The sequence below is a fragment of the Haliaeetus albicilla genome, chromosome 2 (genome assembly GCF_947461875.1).
Source record: "Haliaeetus albicilla chromosome 2, bHalAlb1.1, whole genome shotgun sequence".
Classification (NCBI taxonomy): Eukaryota; Metazoa; Chordata; class Aves; order Accipitriformes; family Accipitridae; genus Haliaeetus; species Haliaeetus albicilla.
In genome coordinates, this window is record NC_091484.1 from 57,182,346 (window position 1) to 57,196,987 (window position 14,642).

General features: G+C 39.5%; 1 protein-coding gene across 5 annotated transcripts in view; it reads right to left on the reverse strand.

Annotated features, from left to right (window-relative positions):
* FAM171A1 (family with sequence similarity 171 member A1) overlaps positions 1-14,642 on the reverse strand; it is a 91,901-nt gene that overhangs the window by 7,859 nt on the left and 69,400 nt on the right. For 4 of the 5 annotated variants that reach the window (XM_069775850.1, XM_069775867.1, XM_069775839.1 and 1 more), the window contains one exon: positions 13,821-13,997. The exons of the other annotated variant lie outside the window; for it this stretch is intronic. In XM_069775850.1, the coding sequence (XP_069631951.1) occupies positions 13,821-13,997 (177 nt within the window). The remainder of the gene's footprint in view (positions 1-13,820; positions 13,998-14,642) is intronic. 5 annotated transcript variants of the gene reach the window in all.

Sequence of the window (14,642 nt, forward strand, 5' to 3'; positions counted from 1 at the left end):
CACCACCTTTCTGTCAGCTCTGGCTGTCAACTTCTAGAAGACTGAAGAGAATGCTTCCTCAAAATGTTGGTTTTCCTGTACAGAAAACAAGCTTATGAATGTTACTGCCAATAAATGTAGAATTAAGTTGCACCATCACTTTGATTCAGCAATGTGAGTCATTCAGAATGTGTATACAACCAGGAATACTGTTTGGTAATGGATGATGAGTTTTTTAAAACATGTTTCTCAAAGGAAATGTAATAGATTTTTTAGAATTATCAAATGATCATTTCAAAATAAACAAGATTGACAATTTTAAAGCCATGTGTTTAAGTTCATATAACTCTTAGGTAGTCCAGATTGACAATCTGCACTAGTTGAGAGCTGTTCTACTTTCAGAAGATAAATTTTGTTACAAGAATTGGGCTATGAAAAACCTTTACAACTGAATCAGCCGCATGCCTTTTTGTAATTCATAAGCCCCCTGATTCTGGGGCTGTAGGAGAAAAATTAGTTTCTGATATATTAAATGGCCAGTATGGGTTGTAGACTGCTCCCATATTTATTCTCTTTGAAAGAAACACAGAATTGCTGGCCTGGACAGTGAGAGCAGTCGCTGGGAAGCCACCCCTGGTGCCAAGCAGCAGTTCCCGAAGCTGCAATCCTGGCTTGGCATCTCCCATGGGTGCCGAAACAGAGGGCATGAACTCACTAAGGAGGTTCTTCGCACACGTTGGCGGCCACTACCAGTACAACTGATCTGTGTACAGTGAAGGGATAAACCCCTCTGCACTTCTGCAGCGTAGCTCTGTATTTCTGTGCAAAGGGCGCAGGACAGAATGCTGCATTTCCATTACTCAGCTTCAAATGCTCACTTTAAAGGCAAGCTGCTTCTTGTACTTGTGATTCCCTTTCCTTTAAATAGCCTCCTGCATGTAATTCCCCAAATGGTGCTTTTCATCAGACGTCACTCAGGACTAAGCATGAGCATTTGTGGATGACAGTCATCTGAACACTTCGCAGTGACAGCAGAACACACAGAAGAGATGCTGCTGGTGTTTTGTTTTTTTAATACCACTGAGATCCTGCCGATTTCCTCTGTGTTCCTTAGGTTATCCATCAGTGCAAACCCTGTACATGTGAGAATGGCTATCCTGGTTTCGGCTGGGATAATTTTCTTTCTAGTAGCTGGTATAGTGCTATGTTTTGGGTTCAGTATGAGAAGAATGTTTTCAGTTGCTGCTAAGTAGTGTCTAGACTTAGTCAGGGATTTTTCAGTTTCTCATGCCCAGCCAGCAAGAAAGCTGGAGGGGCACAAGAAGTTGGGAGGGGACACAGCCAGGGCAGCTGACCCAAAGTGGCCAACAGAGTATTCCATACCATGGGACGTCATGTCCAGCATATAAACTGGGGGGCGCTGTCCTGGGGGAGGAAATTGCTGCTCAGGAACTAACTGGGCATGGGTTGGCGCATGGTGAGCAATTGCACTGTGCATCACTTGTTTTGTATATTCCAATTCTTTTATTATTACTATTGTCATTTTATTATCATCATTATTAGTTTCTTCCTTTCTGTTCTATTAAACTGTTCTTATCTCAACCCACGAGTTTTACCTTTTTCCTTCTGATTCTCTCCCCCATCCCACTGGGTGGGGGGGAAGTGAGCAAGCAGCTGTGTGGTGCTTAGTTGCTGGCTGGGGTTAAACTACAACAATGGCTCTTCTGAGTATTTATTTCCTCTCTACTACTGATTTTTCCTATGTAAGTCCACCCTTAAAGTCCACCATCTTTGGCTAATAATAAACACATCTGCATATAGTGAAAGGTTTAGAAAAATAAACATTTGAGAGAATTTCTAGATCTAGGTGACTATTATTTCCAAGTAGTGACTCTGTATTTGCAACCAAACTGAATTGGTGGGCAACAGGGGAAAGGAGTTGCTGATGTAATTTTCGGTTTTCCAAGTATCATTTCTAGTCTGTAATGGGGTAGCAATAATCTGTTATTTCATAAAGAAAGTCACAAAAGACAAGTAATTTTGATTCACAGTACCAAAAGGACCAAAATCTGTGTACACAGATTTGCACATATGGCATCCATAACTGTCATATCAGAACACCCTGATGTAGACATTAGTTTACCTCTTTTAGGGAAACATTATCAGGAAGAATAGAATTTAATTGTCCACAGTTATGCATGAAGTTTCTGGAAAAACTAGGAAAAGTAGATAATTTTCTCCACTAAGATGGACATTATCCCTTCAGATTTTCTACCCATGCTTTTGGGAAGATGTCATACTAATAGCCCTGAACCACAAGGTGAAAAATAGCCCATAGGGTCAAAACCTGCTTCTATCTTGTGCCTAAATGCCATTTGATAAGAAAACTCCTGTAAGCTTGAACTTTGTCATTTTTTTCCTGCAAGGTTCTGACAATGAGAATTTGCACCAACTATTCAAATACACAACCATGTGAAACAAAACTTTAAGACTAAAAGAGATATAGAAGTGCTGATTAAAAAAAAAGAATGGAAGGACCTTGGTGATGAATTTATCATGCTTCCCATACTTCTCTTACCGTCTCTAAGCCCTTTAAATTCACACACAAGCAGAACACATACGTATGCAATTTAGCAAAGTTCATTATCTTCGTAGTCTATTTTTATAGCTACCTCCTTGAGCAGAAGCTATTATTGATTCCCTCACTAGGGGGAACTTGTGTCCAGCTTGGCTTATTCACGTTACACTGCATTCTAATGAACACAGTCCTCCTAATGTCTCTTTAAAAAGCTTTTGCTCAGTAATACTCTGCTTGCATAATACAGCAATCAAGAAGCTAACAGGCTGCACTCTTATCGCTGTGAGCAGAGCTCAGCTACCATCCTGCCAAACAAGCAGCAGCTCAGATTGCTCATATTTTAGCAACAAAAGGAATCCCTATATTTGCAATGGAAGAAAATAATAGTCTACTCCACAAGGTCAGTCAGGTTTCATGCTTGTCTTCTGCTCATTTAGGTCACCCATTTTTGCCAACCACTGGATACACTCAAGGAAATTTATCTGTCTGTATAACACTAGGGAAAAATGTAATTCTCCCTCTCTCTGTTATGGACAGTTCAAGAATTTCAAAAGTGTAACAGATATATCTGATATTGGTCATCTTTAAATAAGAGTGATGAAGCTTTTGTTGACCATACCCTACATATTAGTATGTGATGACAGCTAGAAAATAATTACTCTTTAAATGGCACTGTCCCAAGTTCCTTCATCAGGACACCACCAAGTGCGGGTTCCTGGGAACCATGGGTACAGAGTCTCATCAGCTGCCTTTTTTAATACTTTCCTGGTCCAACACATCTGTGATAAACTCACCTCTTATACTTCCACCATCTCTTACCAATAATCCACTAATAAAACAGAACATCCTCCTGCATGATGAAGAGAATGAAGAACTCTATCCTTCACGACAGCACTGGCAAAACAGGTTTGAGCGGAAACAGTTGAAACACAAAGTCCTGTATTGTTTCTTGTGTGATCAAATTGCTGAAAGCCAACATAGCATTACTGGAGGGAACTGATGTGCCTTCAGTATTCTGCAAACCCATCGGGGCGTTTCCAGGTCTCTCTCACATTTCATCCTTTATAGGTTCTAATATCTTGGTCGCTTTTCAACCACCATTAAACACCAAGCAGCGTTCTTGTAACTCCCTACATGCAATGCCTTGCTGTAATGACTAATGTTGGACCTTCTACCAAGCAAAACCCAATCGCACTGTACTTACTAGCTATGCTCCTAGCATTTCAAGCTGCCTTGAGTAAGCAAGAGTTCATCGCTGTGCAGCCTCGAGAATGAATTCCCTAACTCATCCCAGATTCTACCTTGCAGTGGGAAACAAGATGTTTTCCTGTTCTAAAAAAGCAGCTAATTACCCTCTGTATCCTCACATACTTGCTCTTGTAAGCAAGGGAGAAAACTGAGGGGCAGTGAGGAAAGAACAACTTCCATTTTTCTGTCCTTTCCTATCCAATAGCCTGCAAATGGAGTAAGGGAAAGCAGCATTCATTTTTTCTGTGCAGGCAGGATTACAACTGCAGGAGAACTAAGCAGAAGCATTTAGGAGGGAAGAGAGGTCTTACCTCCCTGCATGGCTAGCTGTTATGATAATTTAATTTGTTATTCTCCAAATACCCTATAACATCTACTTCCTCCCCCCGCCCAAGTCAGCACAATCAACTAGCTTCACTGCTTACTAAGTTTTATACATGGTGTGCAATAATTGTTAAGTAACAAGCAGTACAGAATTATAAATAAAAAGCAGTACAAATAACTGACTGATAATTTTTGTTCCAAGACTGATTGTGTAGGTCCAAAGAAAACATGTCAATGCATCTTGGGAGCAGAAACAGCAAGTCCAGTACAGTTTGTAAGCACTGCATGATTTGGGCCAATTTGCCATTAATTCTTAAAGAGTGTCTGGTGCTTCACGGAAAACTTCTATATATAGAGACATTCTTGCTTATAGATCATTTTTACGTTTCTCTTCCTTCTTCCTCTGTTACTGCTCCGTGAAGCCAACATGCTGATCCAGGATTCAAGTCAGGGGAGCTGCCTCCTGGCTCAAACTGATGGCAGGGGGAGAACCAAGAAGTTTCTTAACTCTTTCCTCACCAAAATTATATTTAGTGTTACTGACTTTTTGGAATAAATGGTGTCATTTAATAAATTTCTTCTTAAAAAGCTTATAAAACAGCTACCCAGCACTCTTTGTATATGTAACTTAAAAGCAAGGTAAGAGAGCTACCATCATTAACACTACAAAGAATATAAAAATGAGAGCACTTTAAAAGAAATATAAATCAAAAAACAATCAGATAAAGCTGAGCTCCATCTGGCTGCAAAAATACCCAAATATCAGAGACAAATTGAAAAATCCAGCAGAGCAGGAAAAATAAATTCTGCTAGAGACTAGCATCTTAATACTTCGCAGTAACTGATTCTGATGAACACACTTATTTATCTCAGGCAGCTTTTAGGACTCGCCAATGGGGGCAAGAGGCAGTTATCATGAGTAAATTTAACAGCAAAAGTTTTGCAAGTTAAATCTCCGTTTCAACACACATTCTGCACTAAAAATGGCTTTTGTAATTTAATTTAGTTTACTTCTAAATCAGACGGGAAAATGGCACTTTCAGCAAGGAGAGTGTCTGGATGGGCAGCTATTGCAGAAAAGCCATTAGAGAACAGCTACTCTAGACTATTTCCCTGCACAATCAGGTCACTGCACATGCGGCCAGTCTGCCCAGAAAAGAAACGTCCTATTGTCTTTAAAGACACTAACTATTCAATGTGACAGCTTGCTGGATCCAGGCAGCACGAATGGATCTGCTTTTGTGGTCTAGATGCACGATGCCTCTGAATAAGACATTACTTCCATATTTTAAAGTTAGATCTTATTATTTTAAATTAATCTGTAGCGAGATCCAGGGAATCGTACACGTCTCTGGCTCCCATGTGTGTGACCGTGCATGCTGACAATCCAGCGCTGCTCCAGCTCAAGCAAATGGCAAACCTCTTCCTGGCCTACGTGGGGCAGGACCGCGCTTCCTTCGGGCAGGATTGCCACACCAGGCCATCTGCTCTAGAGAGATGCGTGTGACTCCTGTTAAACTCAAGAAGAAAGGAGAGAAATTCCCCTCGTGCGTGCTGGCTTCGAGGGGAGTTTGCACGCTGGCACCCCAGAGCACAGAACTCGGCTCTCTGGGAGGATGCATAATACTGCTGACTTCAGGTTTACCTTCCCAAGCTGACCATTTCAGAGCCTCCCGGATCGCTATTGCTGCAGGGACTTCTGCTGACTTTGACTGTGTATTCTTCCTATCACTGATCAAAACAGTTCTGGTAAATGACTGTCAGAGGAGTGTGCTGTAGCCAGCAGCTTCCCCTAAGGACAGTCATAAAGTCTAAATATTGCTAGTGCTTAAATATATGGTAGGTATGGTGGTTTTTTTCCTCAAATTACTTTCACATGTGAGCTTTTGGTAGGAAACTCTTCCATTGATCACATACTGTTTGCTTTTTTTTTTTTTTTTTTGGTTTCTTTTAACTGGCAAAAGGATCATCCAATCTCACTCAAGCAGGGAACCCAAACTGTGCTATTTACAGCATGAATTATTTCCATCCAATAGGTTTGACAAATAAGAGGATTTAATTAGAGAGCAAATTAAGCATAATCCCATTATATGAATTTATTTTTATTCACAAGATTATCTTCCCTGGACAAAAGAGTTTTGGAAAGAAAAGAAAGATACTTTTAACTATACTACTTAATAGCATAGAGGTTTTAAATAAATATTCCTTAATGAGAAGTGCTTTTCTTTCAGCACAGATCTCTTCTGTGATGTCTACAATGTCTTGTACGATTGCCCTGCTTAGGCAGAGATTCACAGTTAAATGGAGATATACGTGTCAAAAGGAATGAGGCAGGTTGTTATCAGACAGAGTGTGGGACAGCAAAGGATATTCAAAACATACCAACAGTGTTTCTAGAAGTAATTGATTTAGACACTTCAAAAGGCAATGTTATGATGGAGAGTTAATCAAGGGCAAGTTTGTGAAAATAACTTCCTAAAGCATGTTCTGACATACATAAATTGTAGCTTTTCATTCTACCAGCTGAAAGCTGCTTATCAGATTTCTTCTTCCAAACAAAAATCACCTCTAATCTGCATCAGCATGGGAAGTTTTACTACAAAAGGATAGAGGTTTTGGTTTTACTTTTCTTCATTTTCTAAAAAGCTAAAAGCCACTGAAATTGGAAGTTGAAAAATTCCTTCTTGAATATTGGTAGAGATTACTCTCCTGCTCTCCCTCCCCCCAATACACATGGGTTTAAAAATTCATAGTATTTAAGTTAATATTACAATTTTGTTTTTGGAGTTGCTAGGCAACATCAAAAAATAAACGTCCCTGCTCTGAGCTCATACCTTCATTATTCTTCCACTCTTACAGAATTTGTTACATAAGCCTTCCAGGGCTAAATCCCGCTACTGTTCTAGCAACACCACCATTACTTGGTGTACTGTAAGGGAAACGTTTTTAACATCATAGCCTCAAGGTTTTTGCAAGGAAGTCTAATGGCTCCATTTATTACTAGTGTCTGAGAAGCTTTGTAGTTTTTGCCATCTCTACTAATTTTTCCCCTTAAATCACCTGTCAAGTGTTTAACAAAAGTATACACCAGTTTTCATTATTTAATAATTTTAATTATGTTGGGGCAGAAGGCAGGGCACATTGTCCAGAGAACAGCTTGCACTGCTTTTGTCCCCTCAGCGTTTCCTCCCAGAATGCCAGAACAGAAGAGACTTATTAGAGAAAATTATTTCCATATGTAATTACTGGTTAATAATTATATTTCAAAAGGGAAAGTTTAGTTCTGCTTGCTGGACCACCAGCCCTAGTTACTGGTGTACGTGAAAGATACTGCCTTAATATTCACTTTATCACATTATTAATCACATTCAGTTATTGACAAAATTATTAGAACAAGTAATAAATGAAAGCACAAGGCAATTCAAAACACTGCATGCCTTTTCCTTCATCCAGCCTCACAACACGCTCATGTTCAGTTTCTATTTTTCAAGCTGGAAGTGGAAGCAGATACACACTGGGATTGGATCTACCATCCCAGTGCTGCAAAGGAAGGCTGTCCCAGGTCCTCCTCAGCCTCTTCCAGCCCCACGCAGACAGTTCACACTCCTGCTCTATGCACTCCTGCCTGTATTTCCACTAATCTCCAAGTCCTCTCCAACTCAAGGAGCTGCACAAGCACAATAATCTTTTTTCCACTTCTGAAATTTTGATGTCCGTCTCTTCTCACCTCCTACTGCATGTCTTCTGTAGGTGGAGCTACAGGGCCATCTACATGATACAACATATAGTCCATTATTAAAACCTGTTCCCAGAAGACATACTATTTGTTTCCAGGTTTATTCCCTTAGTTACATAATAGTAGATTATTTACATATATCACTACACTTTGGCACCATCCTGATTCCTTCAATGTCCTCTTAAGCTCCACCATCATGCCATACCACATCTGCTTTGCCACAATGCAACTCAGATGGTATATGAGGTGGGGAGAGGATCAAATGATCCATTCACATCACTTTCATCTGTGTAAGCCACAACATCCATTTAAAAACTATATACATATTGAGAAACAAGCACAACTGCCTCCTGTGATCCACTACACCTCTCCAGCAGAATCATGATAGTGAGAACATACCTCAGGAAGCTACACTGTGAAGCATCGGAGGAAGAGCTTCTTTTCCTTTCAATGCTGAGGTTTGTCTACTACTCTGCAATTATATCTGCACCTATTATGTAGATATCGTACATGGTAAAAAGCTGGGTTTGGTAGCTGCCATTTCTATGGCAACACATAAAATATGAAATTCTTTGAGAGCAGTTAGTTAAAAAATCTGTATTCCTCAGTGTATTTAGTCTTCAAGAATAATTTAACCTTCACAGCTGAGATAAAAAAGGATGTAAAAATCAAATTGTCAAGGAACTTGTAAACTACAGAAATAGTGTAACTATGAACTTTGTGGAGGCTTGGTTTTCTCTTTGCAATTTGCAAATCAATCTTTGTATTACCAGTGAATCTGATCTAGAACCAAATGTTCTGGATCTGATTATATTAAATTCAAACTTCTGGGGGCAGGGAACACATTTTCCTGAACGTGTCCATTTCTCACATGTAGAAAACCCAATAAAACCCATGGAGAAGTGCCTGAAGCCCCAAGGCCATGTGCACAGCTGCATGTAGTCCAAATGCAGACCATCTACCCAAGTTCAGAGGCATGTACTCGTACCCAGTGTCAGATCAAGCAACAGCCTGCAAAAGTTTTTGTTAAATGATTATTTTCTGTCTGTCATGGAGCATATGAACGTGGTGGCAATCAGAAGTTAACCAAATTCACAACAGAGAGGAATATGTTTTTTATTTTTAAACTACGAAAATATAAGTCAATCTTTTCTCTGGGTGGATATCGTTGCTACCACATGGGAAGCTTAAATCAGCAACTTTTACAAATCATCTTATTTACAAATAATGTGCAGTGAACTCACAGGTAGAGATGTACAGTAACCAGCTTACATGTTCTGCCTGACAGCAGCTGTCACTCTCTCCCTATAAACACTATGAACAAAAACCAAGCATCATTTCACCTCCATGAAACAGAGCAAAACCTTACTGCAGTCAAGTTTAAGTAGGCACTGATACTGTTTATACCTAAGTATATCCTCACTACTTCTTTTGAGCACAGAAAACATTATCTTCATTTTGTGGAGGAAGGAACATCAGGAGATTTTGACTCTACAAAAATCAATGGCAATTTTACCACTGAAGGCAGGACGTCACCTAGAAAAAGTAAATACCAGACTTTCAAGTGTATTTAGAAATCTATTATGGCATTAAATGCAGTCAGAAAGCACTGACCAAGCACAGCGGAGTACATAAAGTATTGTGCTTTATAAAGCTATAAAAAGAGTTCCCCAAGATACTCTTCTCCATATTCTGCCATCGCTTTACATTAATACATGGTTGAGATATCAGGCACAGGGGAAACATCCTCCTCTGTGAAGAAGCTAGTAATTTAAAGACAACAAGGTCATGTCAAAGATGTATACTAAGTGTTCGGGGAGGAGGAAGAACAGAGAAACAGTACTCTGAACTTCATTTACACAGTGCACAAGAAATAACACATTTTAAGGAGGATGAGCAAAAGGGTGGACGTTTAACCCCTTCAGTCCAGAGTCCTTTGCCACACAGGGTTGCAAACAGTGTTGAAAATATTTTTCTGGTATTTGGTGTGATTAATGAACTAGCAAATGCTTTGATACTGTCAGTGAAGAATAAATCCCATTTCCATATTACACACTGCGGAATATCTGGTAGTACTTTAAAGTCCTTCATAGAGCTCTAGATGTGGATCTAGAGGTCTAGGTGCAACATAATGCCTCTATGCTACATGGGATGAAACTGAGGACTTAAAATGGAGAATGCTGGTCTTACAGTTTTACTCACTGAAGCCAATGAAAAACAGACATCTTTATATAAAGCATAAACCATTTAAATGGGGGCTAAGGAGAATACAGCTGAGCAAGTGCTGGTTGTTCAGTCCAGCTGGTGGGAGCTGGAAATGATACAGGAGGTACAAAGTTTCATTTCTACTGGGATCTGTAGTACTCATTTCTGACAGAAGAGGACAAGGCTAGAAAGAAGTCTTGGACAGAAATTTGGTGTCCAAGAATAGAGAGATTAATTATATTGCTGTAAATCCTACTGACATCAAGGCAAATATACAGGGAAGAAGTCATGATCCCAACCATCTGTTTACGGATAAAGAAAAAAAGTTTTTCAGCCCCTTCAGATTTTGAGAAAAACAAGACAGTGCTTGGGAAACAAAAGAAGCCAACAACCCATAAAACCCTACTAAGCAATCCTGATTATAAAAATGAGAATCCATATCTCTTTATGTTCAAACCTTTAAGGTGTACTATGAAATAAAACCACTCTCCCACAGTAGTGTGAAACACAAGAGATATGGGTATGTCAACAGCAGAGAATAAGTTGTGTTTTAATGTATACGTCTCCATAACATCAATGCATCTGTGCTTATTATTACCAACACTAAAGAAATGCAGCAGGGGAAGGTGCTGGAGTGCATCTCCAACACAAGAACAAGGTTGGACATATTCGTTTACCCTAAAACTTCTCCAGGGCATAGATAGTTGTTCTTCATTTTATTAATTATGCAAAAAGGTATTACTGCTTTAATTTGCTTGCTGTGCATGCAAGGCAGTAAGTTTGTTTTGTAATGAAAAATCTCATTTGGAACAGTATAAAATAGATGTAGCAGATTGTCTTATTTTGATGTCAGCCTGCTTTTTCTGGCTGTGTCTTTCATCAGCATCAATGGAGCCACCCTCAGCCTTAAGTAGACTATGCTGCTTCTCTCCCTTCTCTCCCCAGTTCTCTCTCAAGGACAGAAACTGTGGTCATGAAAATACAGATTGTTTATGGTAAACATCCTAAAAAGCAATTAATTATTTTTGGCTGCCATAATAAGCAAATATGCCTAATTTCTGTAGAAACCATGAAAATCTCTGCACTTCCAATCAGAAGCCACTGGGTTTATATTAGTACGTCATGATCTCAGCAAAATGCATGAGAATCTAAGGATTAAAACATATTTGTAGTATTTCTGTCCTTTCTCCGCTCCCTCCTCTAAAAGTGAAAAGTATTTCTGCTTTTTAGAGCAGAAATTATACTTCATGGAGTAATGATGACAACCACATGGATTCTAAACAAAAACAATGGCTTGCACAAACAAGCACCCACTGTACTGCTAATACGCTAGAGAGAAGCACTACATTATTGCCTGGTAATATAGTCATAGCTTTCCATCTCTGGTATTTGCTCAATTTTCAGATAAAAGTGTGAAAATTTAAGCCACTGAAAATCTATTAAGGAGAGATGGCAACATAACTAGCACTGAAGAAAGCAGGTCCTGAAATGAAAGACAAAATCAGAATAATGAGGGTAGAGGTCCTATCCTGACGAGGCACAGATCTGGCAGTGCAAATGAATTACAACAACTTATTTGCCAGTTAAGGATTTCTCCAGCATGGAGCCATCCCAGTCATCATCCATCCTCCTTCCCTTCACAGTCCAAGCACAACAGGGATGGGGAAAGACAGGGTACCACCATGTTCACGCTGCATATTGCTAGTTTGACAGCCCTTAGGGTGCTAATGTAGCCCGCACAAGATAGAGTGGCTGCTCTACTTATTAAATTAGGCTACTCTAATTTAAATTGGTTGGGATGAGGCCAAAATTCTGCTAGAACTGGCATGCTGCAGTCAGGGCTTAAATGCACCTTTGTTTAACATCTTTGCTTGCACGGGAAGATGCTTACTTCAGCTGAAGTGTTAGCTGGAGCCTAAGCATAACGCCTTGAATACCTTCCTCTCCACCGCTTTGTGAAGCTAAGTGGCCTGACAAAGACGCATTTTGTTTAGTGGTGTTAATGCCTTCCCATCCCAATAACACAAGTGCTCCAGCAGTTTGTCATGAAGCAAGTTGGACTTGTCTCAAGATTGGGAGCCTCAAGCCTGCAACACTAATTAGCTAACCTGTATTGATCTGTACTAATATATACTGCACACAATAGGGTAACTAGCTTTTCATATACAAAAGTAAAAACCATATTCCATACTAAGAGAGAGCTTTTGTGTCCCCACCACAGGGGCATGGAAATTTGGCCATAAATGAGAAAGCTCCATAATCAAAATCAGAACCATTTTACTAGCAGTGAGTAACTAGCAATGAGGCGGGCTGCAGCTATAACACAGCTGACAGGAAGGACTTGGGATGGACTGCTTCTTGTGGAGAAAGTAAACGTGAGTCAGTCTTCCCCATCTTCTTCTGAACAAACGAAAACAAAATAGCTTCTAGAATCACAGATCAAAATCAGTTTCAGGAAGAACGTAGTGACACTTATCGCTAGGGCACCACAAGAAAAGTGCCATTTCCACAGTTAAGAGAAACCCCAAATCCATTCATTGCACTCTTTTTCTACTATTCAAACTTATATCATATTCAAATTTATTCTTCATTAAATCCTACTGCTTTACTCTCTAATACAGCCAACTTCTGACAAAAGATTTATAAGCATGCTATTTGAAAATACATCACCTTCTTCAGCAAACAGAGGCAGGAAGGAAGCAAAAATGTTATTTCCCCTTTCACCACCAGCCCCTGCCCCCCTTCCTCCAACACGCTGGTTTCGTGCTCATTGCTCTACTTCTGGATGTGATCATAAACTGGCTCAAAACACTTGCCTTGCATGGACAAAACCCCACCAATTGTCTATACAGATCCAAATTTCTGGCTCCTTTTTCTTCCTCTCTTCCTCACAGCATCTACCTTTCTCACCTTCCATTCTTCTTTATTCACTTCTTTTTCTTAACAACCTTCTGGTACAAAATTCAGAAGGCACAGTGCAATAACTGAAGGGGAAACACCAGGACAAGACTTATGCACCCCTTAATCCTTACACTTTGAAGGCCAGCATGGTATACCAGCCAGCAATGACAAAACAAACCAAAACAAAAATAGACAGCCTAAACCACATGATTCTGGAAAAAGTCCTGTTCACAATAGCAAACGTTATCCCGCAATGTAAAAAACTGAGTGCATTTTACAGCTTATATTGATTAGTCATTCTGTCCTTTCAAAATATTTCATGAATTTTGCTTTTTTTTTAAAATCATTTCCATGTACTTTCCTTCTTGATAGTGTTAGTCAATCTCAAAGTGATTTACAAAAGAAGTCAGTGTTATGTTTCCTATCCGACAGGCAGGAAACTGAGCTAGAGACAAGAGACGGACCAAAGGTCAGATAGCTGGCTGCTGGCAAAGATAAGGCTAGTTTCCATTTCTCCAGACTTCCAATTCAATGCCATACTGAATACGTCTCTCTGCGGGTGAAATCAAGTTCTTTCAAGATAGTTTTTACATAAAATGTTTAATAATTGCAAAATGGTACTTTAAAAAAAATTTTGTCTCGAAGTGGCACACAATGCTACTGAAGTATATTTGCATAAATACTATATATTACTTGATCAATAAAACTCAGTCCTCTCTCCTTTTAGACAGAAAACAGATTTCTGTACACTCGAGTGAAGACCTTACTGTATTAACATAATAAATGCAGTGAGACATTAGTTTCAGACAAATGAAGCCATCTAGGGAATCACAATGAGATGTTACCTACCAAATTTTTGGTCAAACCTCCATGCTGGAACGTGTGCATTGTGCTTCAAGTTGCTGTTTGTTGGCAGAGGCACTGTTACATAGATGGGGCCATTCACGGGGACTGGAGTCCCATCGCTGCTGAGGAGATGAACACTGACTGCAGTGACAGGGGTGAGGTCATATCTAGTGCTGTTTCCTACCGAGAGAATGAATGAACATTGTGACTACAGCATTTCCCAGAATTTTAGATACACCCGTGTGGTTCAACACTGCAGTACCACACCAACATACTTCTCAAGGGATGGTAGTAGCTATCCTCCCTGCCTTACAAAATTCACAAGAAAGACGTACAGGCTTCTGTATATTTCACTTAATTTTGGAAAATTCTGAAGACAAGAAAACTACAATGCAAAAATCTCCCGCATATATTTTCTCGTCTTAATTCATCTTAAATAAATATGTATGAGTATCACAGCCATAATCACAGCAAAAAAAAGTATCTCACAAGCCTTTACTATAGCCTCACATGCCCATATTGTAACTAACGAACACCCAAACATGCAGTGACACCGCAAAGATGATTGGTCATATGTTTAAGAATGCCAGGATGTATTTCCTTTGGCCTTTCACTGAAATAAACCAAGCTAAGTGGATTATTAGGGTACGCAGTGTTATCTTCTTATCTAAGATAATAATTATTCTTTATGTTTAAACTGCATGCCAATGGACGTTACTTCATGACAACACGATTTAAAAATGCGCTATAACCCTTCAACCGTTTAACCAAATGAATCAATGACAGGGAAAAATACCACAGATATATATATGTATTCAGGGGAAA